The sequence below is a fragment of the Rhodnius prolixus genome, unplaced genomic scaffold (genome assembly GCF_049639745.1).
Source record: "Rhodnius prolixus isolate KJV_2025 unplaced genomic scaffold, Rpr scaffold_8, whole genome shotgun sequence".
In the NCBI taxonomy this organism is placed as follows: domain Eukaryota; kingdom Metazoa; phylum Arthropoda; class Insecta; order Hemiptera; family Reduviidae; genus Rhodnius; species Rhodnius prolixus.
In genome coordinates this window covers 15486045-15507380 of record NW_027411593.1, presented here as the reverse complement: position 1 = coordinate 15507380, position 21336 = coordinate 15486045, and the positions used below count along the sequence as shown (strand labels likewise).

General features: G+C 31.4%; 2 protein-coding genes across 8 annotated transcripts in view; one reads left to right on the top strand and one right to left on the bottom strand.

The window, feature by feature from the left end:
• LOC141450929 (elongation factor-like GTPase 1) overlaps positions 1–13680 on the bottom strand; it is a 276104-nt gene extending 262424 nt beyond the window's left edge. Inside the window, exons 1-17 of one of the 6 annotated variants that reach the window (XM_074121852.1) lie at positions 13540–13680; positions 12715–12916; positions 12476–12555; positions 10762–10901; positions 10473–10604; positions 9968–10170; positions 9677–9881; positions 9463–9598; positions 8247–8434; positions 6565–6843; positions 6011–6161; positions 5583–5776; positions 5134–5219; positions 4734–4857; positions 4244–4661; positions 1459–1648; positions 70–206 (exon numbers count right to left, since the gene is read on the bottom strand). In XM_074121852.1, coding sequence (XP_073977953.1) covers positions 70–206; positions 1459–1648; positions 4244–4661; positions 4734–4857; positions 5134–5219; positions 5583–5776; positions 6011–6161; positions 6565–6843; positions 8247–8434; positions 9463–9598; positions 9677–9881; positions 9968–10170; positions 10473–10604; positions 10762–10901; positions 12476–12555; positions 12715–12878 — 2827 coding nt within the window. In that variant the 5' untranslated portion in view covers positions 12879–12916; positions 13540–13680. Of the gene's footprint in view, positions 1–69; positions 207–1458; positions 1649–4243; positions 4662–4733; positions 4858–5133; positions 5220–5582; positions 5777–6010; positions 6162–6564; positions 6844–8246; positions 8435–9462; positions 9599–9676; positions 9882–9967; positions 10171–10472; positions 10605–10761; positions 10902–12475; positions 12556–12714; positions 13165–13539 lie in introns of those variants that run through there. The other 5 variants (XM_074121851.1, XM_074121849.1, XM_074121850.1 and 2 more) reach the window with 5 other exon arrangements.
• Positions 13290–21336, top strand: LOC141450932 (alpha-tocopherol transfer protein-like). Of its 2 annotated transcripts, none has more exons than XM_074121862.1 (7): positions 13290–13435; positions 14650–14826; positions 14926–15082; positions 17098–17347; positions 20483–20593; positions 20677–20779; positions 21064–21336. In XM_074121862.1, exons 1-7 carry the CDS (start codon positions 13429–13431, stop codon positions 21204–21206), a joined length of 948 nt encoding a protein of 315 aa, XP_073977963.1. In that variant the 5' UTR covers positions 13290–13428; the 3' UTR covers positions 21207–21336. The 2 variants fall into 2 exon arrangements, with proteins under 2 accessions (XP_073977963.1, XP_073977962.1); XM_074121861.1 differs by lacking the exon at positions 13290–13435 and adding an exon at positions 13900–14248.

The following is a 21336-nucleotide window of genomic DNA, read 5'->3' as shown; positions in this document are numbered from 1 at the left end:
TAGCCGAATTTCACCATTGTTGAAAGAGAAGAATGTTATCAACGTAATAATAAATGAACAAACACTTACCTAAGACTTCTGAATTTGCTTGTATATTACAAGTGTACATAGCTGCCATTAACCTCTGAGGTTGTGCCTGGAAGCTTCTCCTACAACCGTCTTTAACGGCCGACATTATCTGTCCAGAAAGTGGGCCATAAGCAGTACTGGAAAAACACGAATTACTATACTTCTAAGTTAAATTCTGAATGTTTACTACATATTCGGATTCAACTTAATATACAACAATAAAAATACTTCTAGAACTCACATTGAAATCAATATAAAAAAATGTGTATCAAACAAAATAGGGGATTAAACTTTTAAACTTTACACTTTTAAAATAGTGGAGAAAACAATGAGAAAATAAAAGATTTCGAACCTTTCTATCGAGAACCTTGCTACAAAAACTTACGAAAACATCTACCAGACTGCACTACCGTCTAGCCACGATTCTAGTTTTTCAGATCTTGAAATTAATATTACAGCTGATAGTTATTAGCTATGCTGGAAATTTGTTCTATTAATTATCTATTTATTTATTTTATTATTCTAATTATCTATTAATTTATCTAATAAATTAATTTGAGATTAAGTTGCCTATTTGTTAGTGATTATTTAGAACGCTTGTGCGATCCATGTTTTAATTCTGTTTGAATTTCAGTACTAATAGAATACTTCAATTACTTATAAATGCCAGAAAAAATTTTATAGACATTTTTTGAAATTAATTTACAGCAAACAAATGGAGCGGCCTTCTGCATATACCTCAAACTGTTAGTTCATGGCTTTGGTGGTTCTCTGACTGTTCAGTTTGAAGTTGGTTTCGGTTCTGATGAAACATAGTTATAAATGAGAACTGTTATGGAGCATAAAACTCTTTCTGTGCATTCTTCGTACAATCAAAATCCATTATTTAGGGGTTCTGATGGAACAGACCTAATAAAATTCAATGAATATATTCGACAAAATTAATCAAATCTCTGCCCCATAAATCTTTAAAATGAAATTTCCTGATAGAAAGTTTCAAATAACAGTTATAGATAGAAACAGCATGACAGAAACATAAGCGAATTAGAAATCTCTTCCCTTAATTGATTAATCTACCTAAAATGAATGAATAAAAGTTCGAAACTGGTTAGGATTCAATAAATAGCTAGCTACAATGGATAAAGAGATGTAATTTCTCGTTTCAGAGTTATAGTGACCTAATTAACATAGAAGACTATTTTCTAAAAACTAATTTTGGGAAATATAGGACCCAAAAACATGTAATTTTGGTGAAAAAAAAAATTTGAATCGACCACTACACTGACTCTTAACAAAAAGTAATAACGAGTATCACTTAGACCTTGAAAAATAAAGAAATACATACATTTTAATTTTATTTCTTAAGATTGTAACTACTTTTATCGTTACCTGACTGTGGTAACATCATCAATTGTCCAATCTTTGATAAAATACGCAACACCCATCATAGGTTCTTCACAAAGTGGTCCTGCCAAGGTTGCTAATTGAAAACCGTTAATAAAACTGCTGTCATATTCAATTAGTTTTGATTCCATTAATTCTGCATTAATTACATTCCAAACGTTACGATTTTGATAATCTAAAAATAAGGATTATGCGAAAAAAAAATTGAAAAATATCATTTCACTTTTAAGATTTTGTTTTAAGTATATAATAATTATTTTTATAATAAGTACTAGTATTAGGATTTACACAAGAAAAAAGAGTACAGTAACAAAGTAATTTTGAAAACATCAATTCAGAGAGAGCATAGTAATAAGCAACCGAACTGTTCAGTATTAATAACCTAAAGATATTAATTTGTTGAAATAAATTAACTAACTGAATAACAATAACGTACCAGACACTACTAACACCTATTCTGAAATACCCCTGTTGATTTGGATAACAGATTGTAAACGACTGACTAAACAACTAAAGACATTACAAAAATTAATTCACTGAACATCTTTTCGTTCGCCAGAAACCCACAAAATTCATGCAATCAACTTATAGTCTATTAAGAAGAAAAGAAATAGATTAAAAAAGTGTAGAATCAATTCAAAAAAACTATTTGGAGAATGAACATGTAGTCGATTAAAAAAATATATTAAAAAATACATTAAAAAAGTTTGGAAATAAAGCAAAAAAAAACTTAAAGAAACTTTTGTTTCCTATTTTTGAACTTGAAGTCGATTAAAAAAAGAATCCAAGAATACAAAAATAAAAATAAAAATTCGTTCCCAAAAACCATTTGGGAAACAAAAATGCTAAATTTGTACGATAATCGATTAAAAAGATACGATTTACGTTCGAAGGTTTAGATATCAATTAAAAAAAACAATTTGGGAAAACAAAGAAAGGTAATTTTCAACTTTTTTAGTAAATAAGAAGGAGATATTAATGAATACATTAAAAAGGTTTAGAATTCAATTTAAATACTTTTTGTAGTGTTTAAAATTAAATAATTAACGACACTGAACGTTGTCAAGATAAAGCATTAATTTGAAAGTCATAATATCATGCTAGTTTCATGCAAAAATGGTAAAAATATAATTAAATTTAAAATAAGTTATTGATAATAAATTCTTACCTTGTTTAGAGAATAAAAAAGTCTATCAGCATCTCAATAGAACACCAGTCCAATGGCACTTGACACTTGACACTTTTTAAAATAATTCACATCATTATTTGCACTAACACTGTGTACCACGCACTAAGAATAACTTTACACAATTTATAAAATAGAATTTCACAAATTGTCACTTAAAAAACTCCCGGTAAAAAATGTAACTAACGAATTAAAAGATGGCCACCGGTAACTGGCCAGACAGATCAGCTGGTAAATTGAGGTAATCTAAGCTGAGTGACCAATTTTTTTTATTTATGAATGAAACAAAATCCCTAATTCGCTAATTACTTTTTTTTTTTTGTAGAAAAGTTGGTCCCTTTGCATAGATAACCTAAATGTATCAGCTGATCTGTCTGGCCAGTTACCGGTGGCCATCTTTAACTCGTTAGTTATGTTTTTTACCGGGAGTTTTTCAAGTGACAATTAGTGAGTGTTAACGTGAAATTCTGTTTAATAATGGTGTTTAAAATTATTCTTAGGGTTTGATATTGAGTTTCAGTGCTAATAGTGATGTGAATCAGAGTAACAAGTTGAGTGCTATTAGGATGGCGATCTATTGTGAACTTTTATATTCTTTAAAACACTTTAAAAAAGTTCAATAAATCAGTTTTTGTAATATTTTGCCAGTTGTTTACCAGCTGTTATCCAAATTTGACAGGGGTATGTCAGAATAGGTTTTAGTAGTGTCTTGTAAGTTATTGTTATTGTTTTTGTGTTAATAAGTGGCTATAACTGTCTCAGTTGGGTTATGATTTTTGCTGTTTTGGGTTGATGTGTCGACGTCTTGAGTTACGTCGAGCAAACTCTTCTTCTATACCATGTATTGCTTTGTGAACCCCAATAGGCGCATCTACATGAAATTCCAAATCGAATAACACCTCATTCATGAAAATCAGTTCACGCGTTTAGGCGCTACGTTATTTACAAAATAAGAAACCAATGAGAAGAACAACAAGAACAAGAACAATGTTTAACTTATTTTTGGCTTCTAAAAATTTATAAAACCTACGCTGTTGCAAAATAAAAAATACTCTTGTAAACTAGAAGACTATTTTGAAGAAAATTTGGAAAATTTATTTTTTCCTTAATATGTATATTTGTTCACTGTTATCTGTACTACCTCATCTGATGAGATATGCCAAACAATATGGACTATTTAAATGATTTAAATAATCAGAAACTAATTATAGAGATAATACAACACCATGCCAAATTTTTTAATGATGCACCACAAGTGCTTATAATATTATCGGTAATTTCAATATTTAACAAATTGTTACTATTAAAGTTTGAAAGTATTTTTTATTTTATGCATTTTAATTATTGAGTAAGTATCCTCTATATCAACCGTCCTTAAATGAATTTGAGATAAAAGTTGTAAATTTCCTTGAAATGTAGTTATTATAAAGTTTATAGAAAATCGTCTGGAGAATCTCAAAAAAGTTTAAAATATACCCAGATTCTAAAGTAACCAGAATAAACTGGAAACAGGATACACGAGCTTAATTCAAAGAGTTTAAATTATATAAATGATATACAAATGAATTAAAAAGAAGATCTTACCTTCAATTTCATTAACAAGCATATTTGGGCCACAACGTCTCGGACCAAAACTCCAAATTTTATTTACAAAATTATTCTCGGCCCAAATGCCACCACTTTGTTTTAATGCTGAATTTAAATCTTCTTTAAATGTCAAAATATCTTTCCAGTGTTTATCAGATCTTTTAGGTGCACCCTCCGAATCTACTGTTGTATTATTATTTAAATTTAGATTATCAAAATCTTCAACTAATTCTCCTACATTTTTATTGTTAGTGTAAGAGTCCAGAAGTTTAATTAATTTATTATGTTTTTCAAGTAATTCAGTGACTTCCTTTGGCAGTGGTGAACATAAAATACGAATAGTTGACTGTTTATTTGGAGTAGTTACTGTAACAATCCCCTCAGAATCTACTGACTCATCAATAACTGATAGCTGCTGGAACAATTTTGAATTTAAAAGCATTTTTAAATTAAAAAAAAGTACAATAAAAATACAAATTAAAATTACCTTTTTTTGTAAATGAGGTTGATCTTGTATAAGTTCATTAACCATATCAACTGTCGGCGGAGGTACTACAGTTTCACGGAATGGAATAATTGGTGCCGAAGCATTGATGTCAACTTTGGCATATCTGCAACAATGAGTTTACAGACTAATTTAAGGTTATGTACGAAATTGTTTAAATATTATATGAATTCCAAAGAACAAAATACTTCTAATTCTACTCGCATTGTAGTTGAATTACCTATGCTATGGAGGAAACGCAGCAAGATGAGACCCACTTTACCATTATTGCAATTACAGTTTACTGAGGGGCTTTCAAGAGTTGGAATAGGAACCTACCAATGAAGGGAGGATAGAAATTAGATGTACATTAATCCCTTGACTTAGCATGCAATAAAATTACCTGTTCTTCAAATCATCCAGACACCTTTCTAAATGCACTTCTCCGGCTGTAACCAATACGTGCTCTCCAGTTTCTTGCACAAATACCTAAATTTAATAAAATCATTTTTACCATCAGTTATAAGAAAATGTATATATAAACTTATTTGAAATATTATTGCAGAACAATGGCAGCATGTTATAGTATATTAGTGGGTACTGGGAATAAACTGAAATTGCAATTAAAAAATAAAAATAAAATAACAGATTACGTAGATACATTATAAAAATCCGAAAAACTACATTCCTTGATAATAATTTTCTAAGATATAACTGATAAATTTACAGCACCTTCCGTTTCGAAAACCATGATATTCACAATGAAAACGTAAAATTGGGCAATTATTCTCCAGAGAGAAATTTAAAAAAAAGAAAACACTTTTATATAATTATAAAAATAATAAATCTCACTTGAACACAAGCGTCTGCTTGATTTAATAATTTTAATCCTTTAATAAGAGCTGGCAAGTCAGACGGTTTGGCTGGTTCAACAGCTACTCTTAGAATAGGGACGGCCATTAGATTTAGTTCAGAAAATGATGGACAACATATTTCCGTGGATAACGTTGCGCTCTTCAGTACGTGCTCCTCCAGGCCTCCAATTCCTAGGAATTTTGTCATATTTAATAACAAATTCATTTCAAAATTTCGAAAAAAAATAATTTATACCAGGACCATCATATAAATCCTAGGAATCTCTTGGATGTATCCATTCTCAAGGTTTTTTCTTTTTTAATAATTATTTCTTAATTACTGACAATACTTAAACTTATAACTATTAGAAATATACAATCACTATTTACTATTTACCTCGTAAGAACAAATACGTAATATCTTACCTACAATTGAGCCTGCTGGGGCTTCTTCAAGGTTTTCCAATTCTCTACCCATCATAAGAAAAATATCACTAATCATTACTTTTGTTACATGATGGCCAGCCTTTAGGTCTTTTAATGTGAGGTTAATGTCTATATCACCTTCATTTTTAATCTGAAAAAAAGAAGCATTTAATCTTAACTAAAACAACGAAACAAAAAACCTTAATTGTGAAGTGGGGGAAATCAATTCTCAACTCATCTTCACACAGTTATCACTTAGAGGTTTATCGAAAAAGCTTATTTGGACCTATCAAAACCACAATAAGCTGCAGGACACTACATAAAATTTGCCCTAATTAAATCTCAGTCAGGGGACATTCATCTCCAAGAATGGTCTCCTGTTTCAAAATATAAATTTTCACAGCGAAATTTAACAGGGAATAGTTTTTAGTATAAACGTTATGCATCCGGAATTATAGAAAATCTTTTATGGCCGCTTAAGATTTTTAAAGGTCTATTGATATCAGTACAATTAAAAACATAAAAACTCTACAAATAGATCTGAATCAACAGACCTGTTGAATAGTGGTTTGTGGCACATGTTTTGGTCCTAGAACATAAAGAATTAGTCCTTTTTTCAGCACACCACTGTAAACTCTAGCAAATGCTATAAACGCATCATCTGTTAACTCTTGTACACATTCCTCTGAAGGAGAAGCATCTGTTTCTTCATTGGTATCTAGTTTGCCAGCCATTTTTGCGGCATGTCTCAATTTAGCAGCTTCTCTTCTCTGAGCTATTTCTTCATCGGTAAATACGCGAGGTTTATTTTGTGGTAGCAACTTTCTGTCTATCTGCATGAAAGGATAGGAATTGTTAATAATAAAAATAAAACAAAAATATACGAGGTGTGTTCAAAAAGTAACGGGAATTTTTAAATTTCGCGGGTTTGGAGAGTCTGATTGTAAAATTTTTTTTTTTATTATGTTGGTACACTTGCCCCTGAAGTACGATAAAATTTTCAGTTATATTCATTGTTTACTTCTTAAGTGGCAGCCGTTAAGGTTAGACGTGTTTTTCGAGCTTGGCGATTTTTGTTTGTTAAAAAAAATGGATCAAAGAATTTGTATTAAATTTTGCGTAAAAAATGAAATAAAGTGTGTGAAATGTTAATAAAGGCATATGGTGAGTCTGCTATGAGTAAAACAAGGATTTACGAGTGGTATAAGCGTTTCCAAGATGGCCGCGAAAACGTTGAAGATGACGAACGACCTGGACGTCCAAGCACATCAACAACCGATGAAAACGTGAAAAAAGTGAAAGAAATGGTTATGAACGATCGCCGAATCACAATCAGAAAAGTCGCTGATGATGTTGCCATATCAATTGGCTCATGCCATGAAATTTTTTCGGATGTTTTGGGTATGAAACGTGTGGCAGCAAAATTTGTTCCAAAATTGTTGAATTTCGAACAAAAACAGCGGAGAATGGAAGTTGCTCAAGAGTCACTCAATGAAGTCGACAACGATGCGGATCTACTGAAACGTGTTATAACAGGTGACGAAACATGGGTTTACGGATATGATGTCGAAACTAAGGCTCAATCGTCCCAGTGGAGGCATTCTGGATCGCCAAGACCGAAAAAGGCTCGACAAGTGCGGTCGAATGTGAAGGTTATGCTCACTGTGTTCTTCGATTTTAATGGCATAGTGCATCATGAATTCTTGCCACAAGGTCAAACAATCAATAAGGAGTACTACCTACAAGTTCAACGCCGTTTGCGTGAAGCAATCCGAAAAAAACGCCCGGATTTGTGGCAAAACAATTCATGGATTTTGCACCACGATAATGCACCTGCTCACACTTCATTGCTTGTTCGTGAATTTTTGGCCAAAAACAAAACTTTAACGATGCCCCAGCCTCCATATTCGCCAGACATGGCTCCATGTGACTTTTTTCTATTTCCAAACATAAAGAGAACATTAAAAGGCCGTCGTTTTACAAGCATAGATGACATTAAAAGCGAATCGCTGAAAGAGCTGAAAGCTATCACAAAGATCGAGTTTCAGAAGTGTTTCGAGGATTGGAAAAAGCGCTGGCACAAGTGTATTGTATGCGAAGGGGACTACTTTGAAGGCGACAATATTAATGTAGATGAATAAATAAATATTTTTTTCAAAAAACGAAAATTCCCGTTACTTTTTGAACACACCTCGTACAAAGCTTCATTTACAATAACATTAAGAAATTAACTTACTGGAAACATTTTAGAAACGAATACAATAACTGGAGCTGCAGGAGCAGAGGAACAATCCAAAAACGCTTTTTTTAAAGCTTGAGTTTCTTCAGGATAATTTTCTAATGTTTGATTATTGGAACACATCAACTTTTCAACTTTTTCTTCGTTTAACTGGTTTGCAGCTGGCAAAATCTTACAGACCATATCTTGAAAGTAATAACACAAATTCTAAATAAGAAATATAAAGATTAGCTTTAATTATATTCAAATGGATATTCGAAAATTTTTTCACGTTCCAAAAATAAATCGTTAGAGATTTTTGTATTATTATATTTATTTTAATTTAAGGCGCATGATGCGAGGTTATGGGCGCCCGGAGCTTTTTTTAGTCGCTACCTGCGTTAGTAGAGTGTTTGGAACTGTCTGGGTGCCCTGAAGGAAATTAGTGACCACAATAAGGTCTTTCTGGTTTGTGTACGTGGTCATTCAGAACATAAGGGAAACGAAGACACAGATTTATTGGCCCGGGAAGGCTCTGCGGGACACTTCGTTGACCCGGAGCCCTGTTTTGGGGTTTCGAAGTGTGATAAGCCTGCGGCCATTAACCTATAGGTGCGGAGTAGGTCTCAGGAGTGGTAGCGAGCCACTGGGCCGAGGCAGGCGAAGGAGTTCATTAGAGGCTATTCACCGAGGCTGACTGCAGCAGAATTAATCCGCCAAGGCCGTGGGGCTATAAGGATAATTGTAGGACTATTAACTGGCCACTACAGGCTCAGAAAACACATTCATCGCATGGTAGTCTATGTAGGTTCTGTCAGGAGGAGGAGGAAATGGCACTGCACGTGTTGTGTTAGTGTGAGGGGCTTGTCTGGCTAAGGATGTTACTTCTCGGAGAGGAAAAACCAAGGCCAGTGAGCTTTACCCAAGAGTCGCTCTCCAGCATTAAGAGTCCGATCAAAAGGACGGGTCTGGAGGGCGAGCTTTAGAGTGAGGGGAGCCACAGTAGATCCAAAGGGGTCGCAGTGGCGTAGGCCTTGAGGCCACTCTAGTTTAATCTAATCTAATCTAGGAGAGTGTTCTCTCTCTCTGCAGATAGATTCTTTCACGAAAGATATAGGTCACTGGACAGGTAGCTCAGATAGTAACTCCTGAGTAGAGAACATCTCAGGACAGGTAGCTGGAACAAGTGAACATAACCATTAAACAATTTTTTTTTTTTGAAGAACATATTCACCTAAAGTAGCACTTGATAGAGGTAACCACTGGCTGCAAACAGCTTGCAGCTGTACTTTTGGATCAGTGTGGCGAAGATCTCTCGTAGCAAGTTGAACACCTATTTGTTCAACTATTCGAACGAGTTTTTCTTTATCCTGAAATTAATTTCTTACGTCATTAATATAAATTGTTTTAAAATTTTTCACTTTAAATGGGAGAAACATAAAACTTACCTTTCTGACGCAGATAGTGTCATAAAGAGACCAAATATTCTCCAAAACCAATTGAACAAACAAAGGTTTTTTCGCTTTCTCTTGGGCACCCTTCATGATCCTTTTGGTTTTAGCATTATAATAAAAATCTCCCCACAAAGTTCGCCTTAAGTTATCTTCGTTTAAGCCCAGTTTCTTTGAATATAAACGCGCAAAATCATGCACACTAAACAGAAATAATATTAAGGTTTTTCTTTTTTATTTTTTTAAACAAAACTTAGGAACTCTACTCTATATTATTTAAACCCTTACCTAAAACCCCATCCATCAATTGCACTAGCAAAAATAACGTTTCCTTGATTGGGAGAAAAGTACAGTGTTGAATCGTCCGCCTTATCTAAACCATCACCCCAATCATACAGTCCAGATGATTCATTTTCTTTAATTTGGGCACTTTCTTTTTCCGAACGGCTTAATACATCTGTTGCAAATAGTTCCCCCATTACTGCATTAACCTATTATTAATAATATAATCACTAAAAACACCTAATTCTCAAAATTAATCACATAAAAGATATCTTTCAAATATTTTCTATTAAATATTTCCTTTTCCTGTTAATTTTTGGTGAATATTGTTTTTAAGGTAGAAGATGTGGTTCCCACCATTATTCAGTCTTGAAAACTAGTTTCCAGTTTCCTGTTTTAGAAGAAAACGGGTGCCCAATACTCTCAAATTTTGTTTTCTATGATTGATAATTCTTGCCATTTGACAGAACTTCAGCATTTTAAGTAGTGACCCATATGCAATCTTACCTACCTGTTCAAGAACTTGAGTTAAATGAACGTATGCATCTAAAGGAGTTAACTTCATTTCTAGTATAAGTCTATCCACTTTGTTGAGTACAAGCACTGGTTTTATATTTTCTTGCCATGATTGTTTCAGGGCCACCTGATATCAAGTTTTTTTTTGTTATTAATATACATTTCTGTATGAGAGAATTTTTTTCATAATTAAATTAATTAAATAAAGAAAATAAAATAAAGCAATAAAGAAAAAAATTCTGCCATAAAATGAATTAATGTAATGCTTCACAAAAGAATTATACCTGTGTTTGTGGACAAACACCTTCAACAACATCGACCACAACTATAGCGCCATCACATAACCGGACCGCTGTCGACACTTCTGACGAGAAGTCTACATGACCTGGAGAGTCTATTAGATTAACTAGATACTCATTTTCATCTGAAAATTCATAGAAGGCTGTGTGAATACAAAAAGAAAAAGGCGGAAAACACTAATTAAAAAATAAAAAAATATTAGAGAAATCTAAGACTACACAAAGTGATAGCTTGGATGTAAAAAATATGTACGTATATGAATATATTTTGTTTTAATAACTCAAGAATTGAAAATTACAATTATAATTAGGGGGCCTTCTGATTTGTAACTTCCTGTAACAAATCAGTTATCTTAAAACTATACCTAATTTTAAATGGAGAGAGACCGACCATTCTCAAGAAAAAGGTTTTTATAAGTAGCTACATTCTTCTCTTCTACGAATTGCGTAATGGACTGTGGCAGTGAATTTTTTCTTTATGAGAAACTTAAAAACTTACTTATGTATAAAGTATCCCCTTTGAGTCTTAAGAATTCCTATTTCTAACGATTTAGAAAAGCCAACCAATTCAGTTAACAATTTTATGAGAAAACGGACGCCCTATATTCTCAAATCTTGTCATCTAAGATTGATAATTCTCATCAATTGATAGAACTTCAGCATTTTTTTATTTTTTGTAGTCTGACATCTAATAGGATAAATTAGATCTAGGATAAAAATCTAGTTAATGAATCCCACATTTATGTGTTCACACTACAACCGTAAATTTTTAAACCACAACTCAAGCCTTAAAAATATTTTGTCAAAATTAGATTCTCAATTAACTAAACTTCTAAGTTGCCGTAACTCTAATGGCCTTCCTTTTAAATAACGTAGTTCATACTACCACATTTCACATTCAATCTCGCACTCTAATCATTCAAAAATTAATATTTTCTTATCATAATATTTGAATGCACAAGTTGCGACCGAAATAGACTCCGTAAGAGATTCTCTTATTTTATAATAAATGGATTTAATTACTTTTAGGAGTTATTGAGAAATGGGAGTATTCTCCTAACAAGAGGGAGGGGCAAAATTGGGACTACGTTCAACGTACTTTTCTTTTAACTTATAGTAAAATAATTTAAAAGTTAATTTATGTACTCATTCTTCAAAACTAAATCATGGTGAGACATTATATAACACTAAGGTCTCATGAGAAGAACAATCTCAATTTGTCTCCATACGGAAAGGAGCACTAAAAAACTTATTTATTTCAACTGGACCTTGAAGTTCTGTTTGATAACCCACAGGATATCCATGAGACTTCTAGCACTAGCACTAATTCAAGTTGATAAAGGCTCCCTGTATATTAAAAAATTCTGCCATTTATTGGCAGCATATTCACCACTCACGTTAGCAATAACCATGACCTATATGTATATTCTTCCCTGTTACAGAAGAACGGGAAAGCCAAACGAATTCCAGTTCTAATAGAATTGGGATTTACAAAGGCAAAAGAGACATTGACAGAAAGATCTTATAATATCACATATAAAAATTAACTTAAATAAGCATTCTACAAGGAAAATCTAAGTTCATCTCTTCCTGGCAAAAACAACGAACATTATTAACAATTGAAGTAACGTAAAAAATAGTAGAATGAGTTCTATTGCGAAATACATTTCAAAACAAAATGGTATGAAAATAATTTCACCTGTTGCATAAAATAGAGCAATAGAGCTACTTTTCATTGTAATTCCTCTCTCTTGTTCATCTTTTCGACTGTCCATATATCTAGCAGCAAATAGAAAACAACAACAATTAATAATAATTTTCTTTACACATAAGCTCTACGAAACGAATTTTCCGTCTTGGAACATAAACGAAAACACTTCCTAACATACGAGTACGACACACTCTTCACGGTAATACATCTGACTTAAATACACATACCTTAATTTACCAGCCATTCTAGTCGAAATTACACCGTTACTAGCCACTAAAGAGTCGGCAAGAGTAGTTTTCCCATGATCTACGTGGGCAACGATGCAAATATTTCGGATATTCTGTGGATTTTTATGTAGTTCACATAGTTTTTGATAACTGACCACTCTCATCTTTTATGACAATTAGTAGTTCCTAAATTAATGAATTTCTAAAAATTATACAGAGAATATTGTACGTTTATTAGTCAAACAAGTCATTAAAAATTACAATTTAACCATTAGCTAGGATATGTATGATTGCAATAAGATCATACTCTAACCATCTACAGTTCTTAAAAAGTAAACTGAAGTGGCTGACAAAGTGTTGAAAGTCCAAATTGATTGAAAAATAAAGCTCTGACACTTCCACCGAAAATTCCACATGGGTATTATAACCATCACTGAACCTACTGTCTATCCTACTGTAGTACCTTGAAAACCATTAAAGAATGATCTCCCTGCGATCTAGCGGAATAAATTGTAACTTTATTAGAAAAGACTGCATTGATATGCTATCTATCATCCGTTTTATTAACTAGTTTATTATTTAATTCATTTATTTATTTTTTGAATTTAAGGCGCGTTAACATCTGACGTCATTAAAGCCTTGAGCTTTTTTTTAATCGTTTTGGGAACGTGTGTGCAACATATACATCAAGTTTAAAGAAGGATTTAATAAAAAATGAAAGGTAACAAATTTGAATTATCTGCAATTTTTCGTTTTTGAGTTATGCTGACTACACACTACACGGAAAAACATAATTCCTAAAATACACGCAAAAAAAATACTGACCATTTTTGTACAATCAGAAGTCCTGTAAATTGGTATTCCCAGAGAAAACTCGAAATTTAAAATTTGACACATTGCCATAGTTTCTCTTTCCTAAAAAAGAAGTGAAACAGCAAGAAAACATTAAACTGATAGAAAGATATTTTACTTTCCAGAGTTGGACCCGCAAGGTAAAAAGAATTAATATACATTTTCAATTTTTATCCTTTTTAAATTTACCAACTTATCAATGAAAGGAACGTGGAACATTTATTACACATTAATCTGTCATAAAAAATGATAAACTGAACAAACAGATATGTCACTTGTTTGTTATGTATAAAGGTTTAATGTGAAGATATTACTCTTTATTTCTTATATAAATTTTAATTTTTTTCTACATTACAGTTATTACTAGTGATGAACACAAAATACAAACTTAAAAAATATCTATTTTTTAGAAGTATTCAAGGTTCCCACTTGCTAACATATTGTTATCACAGTCAATATTAAAACACACCTTTTTTAAACAATAAAAAAACCATTATCAGTTTTAAAATGTGTCAATATTTGAAATTATTCATTTGTGCGGAAAAAAAGAGTCACTTGACTAATTCTGTACATGCTAAATTTACCAGTGTTCTAATAGCATTGTTTAATTGAATATTATACTTATTAAACAAAGAATTTTTATTTATTAATTGATAGATGAAATCTCCTTTTGAGACTTTTGGTAAGTTGTTTTACTTTTTCTTTTTTTTTTGACGCAGTAAAAATTAAAAAGGTCATTATTTTGGGAACTTCTACGACAGACAGCTTGTCATGGGATTTTTTGAAATATATGTAGCTCCAACACTTAGTTCAAACTTTAGCAAAAAGTTCTTACGACGTTTTCCTGAGTTTACGCATTTTAACATTTTAATCATAAAATGTCTTGGGTGATACATATATGCTCAAAAGAAGAGAGAAATCAGCAACCTTGGGAACCCATTCAAAAAATATTAGATTGTCTTCTTGAACCTCCAATCTAATAAAGCACATAATTTTAAAAAAAGTTTATAAACTATTTATGGATTAAAGTAAGTGACGTGATTGCTTCACTCCAGATTGTAACTTTTAATGTTTTTGTTGCAGGTTTTTATGCAATAAATGATCATTTAAAAACAAAAATGACTGAAAGTGCATTGAATGAGAACTGGTGGAAAATAAAAAAAGAAGAAGAATATAAAAAGAATAAAAATTTAAATCGATCCGATGTAAATACAGTTCAAGAATGGATTAAAAAACAACCACATCTACCACAATTAAATGGTGCGTCCAAGTTTGGCTTTATTAACGTGTATCCATTTACAATTACAATTAGCAATCATGTTTTTCAATTAGCAATCTTAATTTGTTTTCTGTATTTAGATAACCAGACAATTATGTTCTTAAGAGCATGTAATTATAGTTTAGAGCAAACAAAAATGTCTATAAACTTAAATTATACCATGAGAACTAAGTTACCAGAATTTTTTTCACAAAGGGACTTACAAAGGAAACAAACAGAAACAGTTTTAGAATATTTGTGAGTATTTTTCTTTATTCTCATTTGTTTTCCTTTGTACTGCTTTATCTGGTGTTATTCCTTTAAAAAAAAAAACAAAAAATAAGAAAAAAAAGCGATACATATTCAACCAAAAGGGCAGTCATCGGGTGGAATTGCTCTCTCGTTTTTGATAAATGTATGTACTTTGACTGGATACAAAATTATCTAAACAAAGTCAAATGCAATAGATTTGACTCATAATTTAAAATAATATATCACTTATATTTATACGAAATTCGAACTGAATAAAAAAATGAATTTTACATTGTTTACGCTTGAGAATTGCCCAGTCGCTGGTTCTACAACACAGCGCTGAAAGTCATGGGTTCCAGTGGTAAATCGAAGACAAACACGAACTTTATCCTATTTATGTTCGGCAATATTACACCCTTTCTACAAAAGAGTTAACCGCAAGCTAGTCTTGTCCTTCTTCTATCTCTTCGTTAGTTATACCATGAATGATTGTTATGATTGCACAGTGTTGTATGGTGATGCCTGGCTATTTCTTTGGGGTAGAGTTCAGCCTAGTCATTTCCAGGATGCCTTGGAGCCCCTAACAATTCCCAAGGACATTGGCAGATATAGAACTTAAGAGGAACAAGGTTATTCCCTTTTTTCAGGTTCCCCTTTAAAAATGTTCGGTGAATCCACGAAAAACGTGCGCTTACTCTTACTCTTTTAGCGGTCAGTGTACTAGGGAGTTGTAAAATTAGGAGAGAATAATTTAGTTCCAAATAATTAACGCTGGCAAAGCAACAAATAATTTTATTAAATGTTTGAAGAATAAAAACATTTTTTACAGAGCAAATTATATTCAAATTTAAGTCGATTTTATTATTCAGCATTAAAGCGCTCCTTAATTAAGTTCTGACCTCGCCGGAATTAATTTATTTATTTATTTTTTTGTATTAATATTTTTAACCTAAATAAGTTATAGTTACTTATGATACAAAAAAATAAAAATAAATAAATAAAATAAAAACAAAATAAAATGTTATTCAGAATGCAATTATCACTTTATTTATTCATTTATGTAAGACTATATTTTTAAGTTAATATTACATTTAATATAAAAAGGTAGAATATAATGCTGATAATGAACTAGAAGCTTGGGAATTAAATTGAATACTCTTCAAAAATTTACATATACATATTGTATGTAGTGTAAGTTTTTCATTTACCGTTAGTTTTAAAATCATTTAAAAATTAGAATTTTAATAATTGGGAAAAATTCATGTGTGTGTTTGATACATTATTTTATTTTATGTGTTTGTTTTATTTTTATTTTGAAAACAAACTCTTCAAAATGAAAAAAAAGCAGCGATCGTTACATTGCGGCCGAATCAGTTGCATAAAAGACCAACTCTGTATTGTTTACACAGACATATCGTTTAGCTTACTCACTCATAATACTAGCGTGGTTTCAAAACCCATTGATCGATGATTCGATTGTTGATAGATCAATACTGTTGACTCAGGATTGAGTCAATAAAGCGGTGCTATAGTAATCAGTGAGTAGATTACGTTAGAGGAAGTTAAAACTAAATGGTATGGAAAACAGTTGCATATCAACAGACATTCCCTTCCAATACAAAACCATCGACAGGTAGGCCTTGACCAGTTGGGGCCACTATCCTCCTGACTTCCTATCAGGAAGTATAATTTTTTGTTTCCTTTTACTGAAAAAATTGGAAGTATTGCCATCATATTATTTTTTTGTTTTTGTTGTAATAAGCCTTCGGAAATAAATAGTCGATAATAATTCTTTTTTATCAGTTTGCGCGTTTGCCACTGCAGCAAAATGGGTCGCATTGGAGTATCTAAAATTAGAGCAAACCACTTTTTGTGATCTAGTTTATAACATTTGATTTGACAAAAAATCAGCGTTCTTATTCTTTCGTCTGAATTATCATTATATTAAGTGGGTAAAAAATGTTTATTGATTTAATTTCCTTAAAATATTTATTGTAATGATTGCATTGTAATAATTGCAGACAATTAGCATCATTAAGAAAACCTGAAGATGATGATATTATAATATACAGTTACTGTAAAGAGATAGACTTGGCAAAATTCAATGCAGATGAATTAATCAAATTATTTTTAATGTTTCACGACATGACCCAAATGGAATATGGTTCTTGTTCAGGTTACACATACCTGATTGATTTGAAGAATGTAACAATCAAGATTTTATTGAGGCTACCCATATCTGCTGTTGGTAATTTGTTAAAATTCTGGCAGGTAACTTTAATGTAATATTTGTAGACTAAGGCGAAAAACTATATTTTTAAAAAAGATGCCCCTTGGTGGTCTACAAGGTTAACCACTTGACAATGTTCAAACAACCAAGATTTGTTAATTTACTATCATTTTTTGATAGTACTACGGTAAAGACTAACCAGAAATTGATAAACCTTTGCCAAGAAGATCAATTACAAAGTCCTAACTCTGCTCCACTGAAAAATCAAACCGCAAACCCGAGACCAATATTATGTTACTATCAATATAATGGCACTTGGTCTAATATATACCCACAAAGAATACGGTTGTAAAACACAAATACGGACTGGCAGAAAAACGTAGAGCGTATATGCTTAAAATTACGCTCACCGTAATGTTGAATCTCTCACACCGAGACAAGAGAGTTTGTTCGAAATAGAATGTAACTCTATACCAAATAGCGGACTTACCCAAAAAGTAATTATTTTGTAGTAAAAATTTGTAGGTACTCCTAAAATCGAGACGAGACTAAACTGAACTCCATTATATACATTAAAATTAAGATTGGCCTACCAAATACTTAGGCAGCTCTATCTTCTAATTAACCGACAGGCATCTCTGATACCTTCCGACTCTCCCAATCTTCTGTATTCAGATCTGACTAACGGTTGTCTTGTACAGAAGAAGAATGTTAACACCATAATGGAAGTAGCTTGAAGTTTTAAAAAATAAAGTGCCTTAGAGGACAGTTGCTCATATCGAATAATCAAATCCCCTGTGAGCTGGAAGTACCTACCAAATAAAAGACTTCAACAAGACAGTCAATCCTTATTTCTACAGATCTAACGTCCTAAAGTGGCTGGACAACATCACCGACATGGAAAGACAACGAACCAGGTACGACGGCTAAAACCTAAACTATCACAGGCCATTTCCCAACTTTTCACATTAACTATAGTTTCTTTTTTAAATGACGGAAAATGTTGTTAGAATTTAACTGTATTTTACTTTACCTACTACTAAAGTATTTCCCAGTTTTCTGTACTAGACTACTGTTACTACTTACTGTTAATACTTACACTTTGTGTTCCTTCAGCTTGTAGATTAGTGACTGCAAGCAAGTTGCAATAATCTGTGCTGCTGAGTGTACATGTAGTGGAAAACCTATTCCATATTAATCATTTTCTAGATAGTCTTTAATAACCAGCGGACTTTATTGGCTAGCTATTTAAGGTTGGTTGGGGACAGACTATACGTTGCAGGTGATATAGGTACAATAAGACTGTAGACTACCTGGTGTGTGATGTTTTCTTGATGCCCTTCTCGGACCTGAACCCATTTTCGACATAGCCAATTGCCTTGGTAAAAAACATCATTAAAGAATGGTTTGCATAAAAAGCCTCCGGAATGTTGGTAATTACAGAAGCGGATCTAGATTAAAAATTAGGATAATTTTACTAAACATATTTGTACACATATTTTATAAAATTATAATTCTAAAGATTACATATTTATTTTGTAATTAAAATAACAATTTGAAGGCCGTAATTTTTATATAAAAGAAAAAAAAATCCTACTTTAAAGCTATTTAAAAGAGATATGAAGCAGAAAAGAAGTTAAAAAATTTTGAGTAATGCAGATTATACATACATAATAGAAAGCAAGTTCAGACACAGAGGATCTGAAAACGGATAATCTACATGATCATCGACTTTACTAACAAGAGATAAGTGCAAATAATCAATTGAATTTTAAGTAGATCTCCAATTGAAGCTAATTGTTTTTAGCCCAAGGTGATATTAATTACCTTTCACTTTGATAACATTTTACCACTTTTCTTCAAGAAAATAACCCTCTACATTCATATCTTTCTTAACCCTGAGAATCTACTAAAAATAACCTCCGTAAATCCAAGGTTAAGAAGTTATGGAGCAGCCTCAGGGAAAAAAAAAGCAGAACGTAATGATGTCGAAAGCAGATGATATTGTAATTACATTAATACTTTCCATTTAAACATTATGGATGTAAATTTTCAACAATATCTATTATTATTATTATTTGGTAGGTTTCGCAGTGGTTAACATGCGATAAAGCAAAATAAAAATAAATAAATTCGCTGTGATGACGATGGGGCCCAATGTGACGTTGGGGGTAGCATCATAAAAATCGTGTTAAATCCGCCCCTATGTGTAAACCAAAGTCTTGTAAAAATGTTAAGACTAGCTATTTATTCACTTACGGAACCATTGCAGTAATGAAGAACTGCCAGAAGGATAACCATGGTACTGCTCACGGCAGTGGTTCTTATCTTTTTAAAATTGCGGAACATTACTTGATATTTTCTTGCCCGCCACTAAAATACTTACATTTTTAGCACTATTTTTTGCAATATTAAATAAGTTGTAATGTTACAGTTATATTAACTTGCAAAATATTTTAGATTCTTTAAAAAATGCATATATGTTTATGTATACTCGTAATATATAATACATTTTTTTTAAAAATGAAATTGTTGCTTCTCACTTTTCCTTAGAATATTTGATCGACTGAACAGCAGTGATCTCGCGTTGCCTCTACTTTGTGTTGACATATAAAACCACTTTCAATTCTTTAAAAATTATTTATTTTAATTTTAGAATGTTTCTTAGCGACAGAAATCCTTCGAGGGCAAGGATTTTTGAAGGTTTAATAGCAATCTGCGATCTGAGGTATACTATTAAATTGACCTTCGTTTTGCAGACATCACTTTTTGCATTTTATTTAGTTCAGAAACATTAAGATACATGATGTATTTTCTCCAATTCTTTTCGTTCAATGTGCAAAAAGAATGCTAGACATAATATTTTTCCGTCTTGTTATACATTTCCAAAAATGAATCTTGCCCAAACGACTTCTTTTCAAACATGGTCCTTTACGATTTGTTTCGACTTCATGAACGTAGATATGTAACTTTTATTTCAATAATTGTTCTATGAACATTAGTATTAGGACATTCTGAAGAGAAAAGAATCAAATTTGTTTTTAAAAAATTGGATTTTAAAAAAGTATATGTTACTTGCTGGGTAATATTATAGTAAGAGATGTAGTTGACTTCATGATTAAATAATAATGTAGTAATCTGTTCTCATTAAATTTTTTTATTTTTATTTTTAAAAGGACTGCTCTACATACACGATAAAACAAATCCACATTATTAATGGAGGACATGTATACAAGACGATTTTACAAATTGTCCAACAATTTTTTGATTCTGAATTTCTTAATAAGGTATGTATTTCTTCTTATTCTATAAAAAAAAAAAAGTGTAGTCATTATTCTATGTTTGTTAAATTATATTGTCCTATTTTCAGATACAACTCCATGAGAATTATGAATCTTTGAAGAAATCCCTAAATATTAATGATATTCCCGAGGAATATGAAGGGAAAGGAAAATCTATTGCTAAATTAAACGGTGAGTAATAAAAAAACAATTTCATTTTGACTGATTCCTAAATAATCCGGTCTTAAATTTTGAGGAGGATAAATTTAAAAAAAATACAATTTATTGAATGCTAGAATTATAATTTCCAAAAATGTAAATTTCCAAAATATAAATGATTTGAAAAGTACTGGTCAATACCGAAAAAACTCCTTTTTCTCATCTTCGTTATATTAACAATAAGTAATTAAATAATTAAAAAAAACTATTAAGCGGTTATTAATTAATATTTTACTGTTGTACGTTTTTCCTATTAGAAGAAACAATGGGAGTTTTTAAACAATATAATGAATGGTTTAAAGCGGAAGAAACACAAAGAATTGATGAAAAGAAAAAAATGTTTAAAAAATCAATAGATGATGACTTACAAGGCTCGTTTAGAAAACTTGACATAGATTAAAAATATCATGTTTTCAATAGATCTTTGGCTATGTTTTGTATTTAAAATTGGAATATTAAGAATTTATTATGATTTATTATATGCTTCATCTCAAATAATCTAAATATTATAAGAATATGTCACAAAGAAA

Coding starts and splice junctions, on each gene's coding strand:
- LOC141450932 (XM_074121861.1), top strand. CDS start 14,224: ATGAAATCTCCTTTTGAGACTTTTG. Junction 14,827..14,925: donor ACATCTACCACAATTAAATG/GTGCGTCCAAGT, acceptor TTCTGTATTTAG/ATAACCAGACAATTATGTTC. Junction 20,594..20,676: donor ATTCTGAATTTCTTAATAAG/GTATGTATTTCT, acceptor TCCTATTTTCAG/ATACAACTCCATGAGAATTA.